This window comes from Pongo abelii, chromosome 14, assembly GCF_028885655.2.
Source record: "Pongo abelii isolate AG06213 chromosome 14, NHGRI_mPonAbe1-v2.0_pri, whole genome shotgun sequence".
NCBI lineage: Eukaryota > Metazoa > Chordata > Mammalia > Primates > Hominidae > Pongo > Pongo abelii.
This window is the reverse complement of record NC_071999.2, coordinates 117,560,998-117,566,997: the sequence shown is the minus strand read 5'-3', so window position 1 is coordinate 117,566,997 and position 6,000 is coordinate 117,560,998. Positions and strand designations below refer to the sequence as shown.

General features: G+C 46.9%; 1 protein-coding gene across 33 annotated transcripts in view; it reads right to left on the bottom strand.

Annotated features, from left to right (window-relative positions):
* Positions 1–495: 495 nt before the first annotated feature.
* Positions 496–6,000, bottom strand: part of ARHGEF7 (Rho guanine nucleotide exchange factor 7) — a 191,973-nt gene continuing 186,468 nt past the window's right edge. For all 33 annotated transcript variants that reach the window (XM_054529243.2, XM_009248793.4, XM_054529250.2 and 30 more), the window contains 3 exons: positions 5,393–5,492; positions 4,703–4,757; positions 496–3,243 (listed from right to left, as the gene is read on the bottom strand). In XM_054529243.2, coding sequence (XP_054385218.1) covers positions 3,121–3,243; positions 4,703–4,757; positions 5,393–5,492 — 278 coding nt within the window. In that variant the 3' untranslated portion in view covers positions 496–3,120. The remainder of the gene's footprint in view (positions 3,244–4,702; positions 4,758–5,392; positions 5,493–6,000) is intronic.

The window sequence follows — 6,000 nt, the reverse complement described above, 5'->3', positions numbered from 1 at the left end:
ACACCTGAGCCAGGTACAAGGACCATGGACAAGAGACCCCGCTTGGTCCTCCCGGCCACCCTTCTGGAAGACACCCTCGTTTGCACCACCGCCACATAAGGACACACACGAGCAATTTCCTTTTGTCTTATGACAGCTCCTAAAAGGGACCCCACAGATATCTTCAAGAAAGTTTTGCTTACTTGATCCCACAAAACGGTGTCCTGAGTGCCCTCCAGAATGCAGGTCATTCCTCCAGGCATGGGCCAGGACCTGGGGGCTGTGCCTACCAGCGTGACCTGTTACTTCAGTTTTTGTTCCTAAGACTTCCAGTGTTCTTTCCTTGTCTTTTAAAAAAAAATCTTCAAATTTTCTCAAACTCTAGACTTTAAAGGAAACATGTTATCTTCAGTATCAAAGACAGACAGAATTTTCAAATCTAAAACAGCCCAAAGAAACTGTAAAGCCAACAAGCACACAGAAAACACATCGAAGAAGACGAAGCGACACATTCTGTGACATAAGAAAAATAATCAGTTTAATAATTACAACAGTGTAGCATCAACATTGTAGTAGTCAACACTAGGACATTGTCTGTGACATTTAAATTAGGAGTTTCTCCACACTTGTCAACGGGCGCCCTGGGTGTCCCAGAGAAGTGAAGAAATGATTGGCATTAAGGAATCCACACAACCAGGGCAGGCATTCAAGGTCCCAAACGCCCAGCGCATGTGGACAAGCACAGACGCCACTGAGTGTGAAGGAACGAGCTTCGGATGCTACATTCCAACATCGCTGAAAACTGAAAGTGCTTCACATCTACAGGATAAGAAATGGCTTCATCTCCTCATCCATATAAGGTGAGAGCAAAGGAGTAACCCTCGGGCAAATCGTGGCCCCTTTAAACGTTTATATCAAGTTCCCACCCCCTTGGGAGGTCACACGAAACAGATACAGTTATATACAACAGGGCAGGTTTTTAAAAAGAGTTGATCTCAGATGCATTTTTCCTGCTCCCTAAAAAGCCGAGGAAGATACTGGATCCACAGAAAGAAAAGGCAATGCAGTAACATGAGGCCCTCGTGGCCGCACCGTCCAGGGGAAGGACTGTTAAAAACACAAGTATTCTTGTGAAATACTTCGATCTGAGCATTAAGGCAGGTCTGCAGGAGATCCGTCCTGGCGACTCGGACAGCAACGCTACCGGCTCCGAGAGGACAGCTAATGTCGCCTCCCGGCAGAGGGGCGGACATATCAGAGGAGAGTTGTTCCTGAGTTAAAACCTGCTACAACAGCAAACTCCAATAAACTCAAGTTGAATGGTTTCCCACTGCAATGTCTTACGCATCACCAAAAAATAACTTGTAAAACTCAAGCTTACCAAAAAACAAAGTGTTGATCTTTGCTTGTGCCCGCATGAGTGAATAATCTGCTAAGTTGAGGAAGCTGGCAATTCTAGTGAAAAGTCCAGGTGAGGCCAGGTTCTGCAGCATGGGCCAGGTCCACGCTGAGCCCAGGGAGACCCCGTGGTCAGAGTCAGGGAAGGAAGCCAGAAGGGGCTTGCTGGGCACCAGAGACTGTAATTAGCAAGGGCAAGGAAGAACCGTAAACAGCAACAGAACACTTTCCCAAGGTGCCCAGCTCAAAGGCATCAGTATACAAAGGATTCAGGTGCAGTTGAAGGGCAATTTGGCCAATAGACAGAAAATTAGAAAGTCAAATCTGATGCGAAATGAGTTGTTCTGAGACCAGTAATCCACGGTGCTGCAATTTGGGTTTTTAAAGATAGAACACTTGTTCTATGGAAAAGTGTATCTCACTTTAAAACCAACCTTTTCACGGGAAGGGAAACCAAAAGCAAAGTCCCTGTGGTCACCCTTATTTATTGCTGAAGCAGAACGAAAACCTGCCCCATGGGCCAGGCTTCCTGCCCAGGACCGCACAGGCTTTCCAGAGCCAGCCTGGGCCCAGCGAGCCACAGTGAGGACAGGCTTCCTTTGTCTCCTCTGCACTGGAACACAGTGAGGGAAACATTCCCTGCTTATGCATACGTTACTTAGTGGAACCTAAGGTGTATATTGCTTTATTCTTGATGAAGGAGGGGATTTTACTTTCGGTGAGCACTGAAGCCTGCTGGCTGCAGCCAATGGTGGAGGAGACCTCGGGATGAGGCTGGCCTGACAGCAAAACTCCACCCATCAATATCAGCCTGCAGCATGGCCTCCATCTGTTTTCATCAGCTGCAGTGACTTATAATAAATAATACATTCTATTTACAGGTTCTAGTAAGATCTCTCTTTAAGGGAAGACAAAACAGTATATTTTGTTGCTACTGAACTAGCCTATACAGAAACGTCTGTGTCATCTCCCAAAACGCAGCAAACTCATCTGAGAATCACAGTACTCAGACAGCGGACAAGAGCAAACACCTCTAGGTGGATGCGGCGGTGCCGTATGGGCCTTCCTCGAGGTGAAGACTGAGTCTGTCAGCCAGCAAGCTGCCCTCAGAACCCCGCAGGTCTGGGACTGTAATGCTGCTTTAAGAGAAGACTTCTGAATGGGACTGAAGTGTGTCTCTGCAGGTATAAATAAGGTTATTTAGAAATACCGACATGAGGGGTGCTGCCACAGCACGGTGAGGCCCTGGTGCTGCGGAACCAACCAGGCATCCACCAGGCTTCTGCTTCCGGTGGGTGCGGGCATGGGACTTCTTATTCACGTAGCTGGAAAGGACATTCTAGCATGGGGATTAGCCCGGACAGAACCACCACAGGTATGCATTCAAAATGGGATATTTACAAGAAACATGTATATATAATATTTATATATTCAATTCAAAGTCTGGAAAAACAAGACTTTTAGTCAGTCACTGAACTTATTGCAGAATGAGGTAACTGAGATGTTCACAGAGTGGGATTGATGCAGCTCAGGTACTCAGAGTCAATCCCTCCTGTCTGGACTCATCAGTCATGGTTTGATCGTCTCCATTCGCAGAATAAGCTCCAGCTTTTCTATGTACAGAGAGCAAGGTGGCGCCCCACCCACCCCTGCCCTGTGGTCCTGAGTGCACCCCGACTTGGGTCAGGGGTGCCCAGCTTCACCTCAGAACTGGTCTTCAACAGAAAGAACTGAGGATGTCCCTTATAGATTGGTCTCATCCCAGGCAGGATCGTTCATGTTCTTCAGGACTTTCCTCACCAGCTTCTCTAGGTCTTTGCGGGCTCTCTGTTCTTCCTCTAGAGATTTCTTCATCTTTTTGTTGTCCTGTAAATTAAGCAGACCACAGTGTGTTCACTATCTTTGGCATCGCGTAGGGCTTCCTTTCCCCAAATGTGTATCCTTGAGGAGCTAAGGCCTCGACTCATGAAATCCCACGTGAGCTGCCTATGGGCTATGAGGTCGTGGGGGTCCGCGAAGCTCAAACACCTGGACAGGGTGGCAATGGCGCTCCTGACTGTGCTGCTGCTCCTGGGATGGAAACAGTCCTAATGGCTCTTATTAAGTCCATGAATGAATCTCTATAGAACATACCGGAAGAAAATAGCTGGAAACTGCAGACGAGACAGCTCCTATCCAGCCTTTTCGTCCACTTATAACCACCTTCCAGAGTTAGAGAAAGGACTGGAAGTAACAGCCACTGATGGGTGCAGGAGCAAGTGGGTGAGCACCTGCTCTGTGCAGCTGAACCCAGGCATGTCTCGGACGTAGGAGGCATGCACAAACGGATGCCTGCTGCCGGTAGGGGCAAAGCGTGAACATGGAAGCCCACCAGTCAGGCAAAGGTGTACCTGGAAGCCCTGCAGACACTGCATAGAATGACAGAGCACACGTCCAGTTCCACACGGCAACCTGCCCTCGGCTCTCTATCCCAGACCACAACTCTTCTCAGGCTGTTCCTCGGCCAAAAGAACACCCCAACCTTCCCTCGCCTAGCTGGGCAGAGGACCAAAGCCACTCGTACTCACATTCCATGCAATGAACACCCCAACCTTCCCTCACCTAGCTGGGCAGAGGACCAAAGCTGCTCATACTCACATTCCGTGCAATGCCCAGAACACCCTTGGTTAGTCGCCACTTCTGGCTCGCTAACCTGGCTTCGGGAGCCAAGGACCATGCAGTGACAGAGGCTAATCTCAAGGGCGCCTCGCAGGATTTGTCACCAGACAGAACTTTTGATATTTTAAATTATTCTTCCAACAGAATTTGCGATGGTTTATGATATCAAAATCAGTATTGTTAAGAAAAAAAAAAAAGTTTAAACAAGTCACTTTAGAGACAACCAATTATTTTATCTGCTGGACTTCTCAAAGACATGACCTCCTTTTAGTTTTTGCTTATGGACAATCAGCTTTTTATTTTTATTTGAGATGGAGTCTCGCTTTGTCGCTCAGGCTGGAGTGCAATGGCACAATCTCGGCTCACAGCAACCTCCGCCTCCTGGGTTCAAGTGATTCTCTCACTTTAGCCTCCCAAGTAGCTGGGGTTACAGGCACCTGCCGCCGTGCCCAGCTAATTTTCGTATTTTCAGTAGAGATGGGTTTTTGCCATGTTGGTGAGGTTGGTCTTGAACTCCTGACCTCAGGTGATCTGCCTACCTCGGCCTCCTAAAGTGCTGGGATTACAGGTGTGAGCCACCACACCCAGCCAGCTTATTTTTAATATAGTTTTCTTTTTTTCTCCCATTTGAAAAGAAAAAAAGATTGAAAGATGTATTATGACATACCTGTCTTAATTCTTGAACTTCATCCTTTAATGCATATACGGTATCCACAAGACTCCTGAAACAGGAAACAGAACACACACACATGAACAGGGTGAGGCATGGAGAGGACACACGAAAACTTACCAGGAGACGCTACGATGCTGAGTGGAGGACACGCAGCTGCTCTGCCTTACCCGTGTACTGTCTACTTTCACAACTAAAAACCGCCAACCTCTGTGCATGGCAGGTTCAAGCCTAGTCAAGGGCAGCTTCAGTCTATGCAGACATTTTAAAAGTGAAGCTTCTGGCCGGGCACGGTGGCTCATGCCTATAATCCCAGCACTTTGGGAGGCCAAGGCGGGCAGATCACCTGAGGTCAGGAGTTTGACACCAGCCTGGCCAACAGGGTGAAACGTCGTTTCTACTAAAAATACAAAAATTAGCCAGGCGTGGTGGCACAGGCCTGTAATCCCAGCTACTCGGGAGGCTGGGGCAGGAGAACCGCTTGAACCCGGAAAGGTGGAGGTTGCAGTGAGCTGAGATCGCACCATTGCACTCCAGCCTGGGTGACAAGAGTAACACTCCGTCTCAAAAAAAAAAAAAAAAGTGAAGCTTCTGAAGCCATACCCCCACCCTCAGGGAGTTGTCTGGACTCTACTTCCCCACCGCAGAGGTCAAACGCCTGCTTTAGAATACTGGAAGACATCTTACTTTTCTTCTATCACTGTCTGACCATTACTTTTAGTTTCTTCCACTATAATTTTCTCTTCTTCTGGAAGCAAAACTTGTGGAGCAGATTCTTTGCGTGAACCTAGGATCATGAAAAAATAATAAATAAACCTTGGGCGAATACCGTGGCAGAATGAAGAAAAATAACTTGACTATACAATATCACTTAAAGTTCTAGCAACTATGCATTTAAAAATGTTCATCCAGGCAAGCTAAAGGAGGGCATCTTTTACCAGTTTTCTTCACCTCTGTCTACTGAGCCCAGGCCTCCTCATGACCAAAGCCACAGAGGGAAGGAAACTGTAGCCCTTTTCAAATTGGAATTATGGATTGTTGAAACCCCAGCATTTTTAACAGGGAGGAAGTTAAAGGTTGTGACCGTACTGCTCTGGATATTCATCCCATTTTGAGCCATTATTCCAAGAGTTTCAGCAAAGACATATGAGACCAATCAGAACATATACAGTGAGTGTTTATACATCAAAGATCTGGCAATAAAAACATTTTACTCTACAGCAACATTTAATAATCAAGATATTACAGCATCATAGCACATGGTTTAGAAAAAATAACATTTATTATTTGGTCCT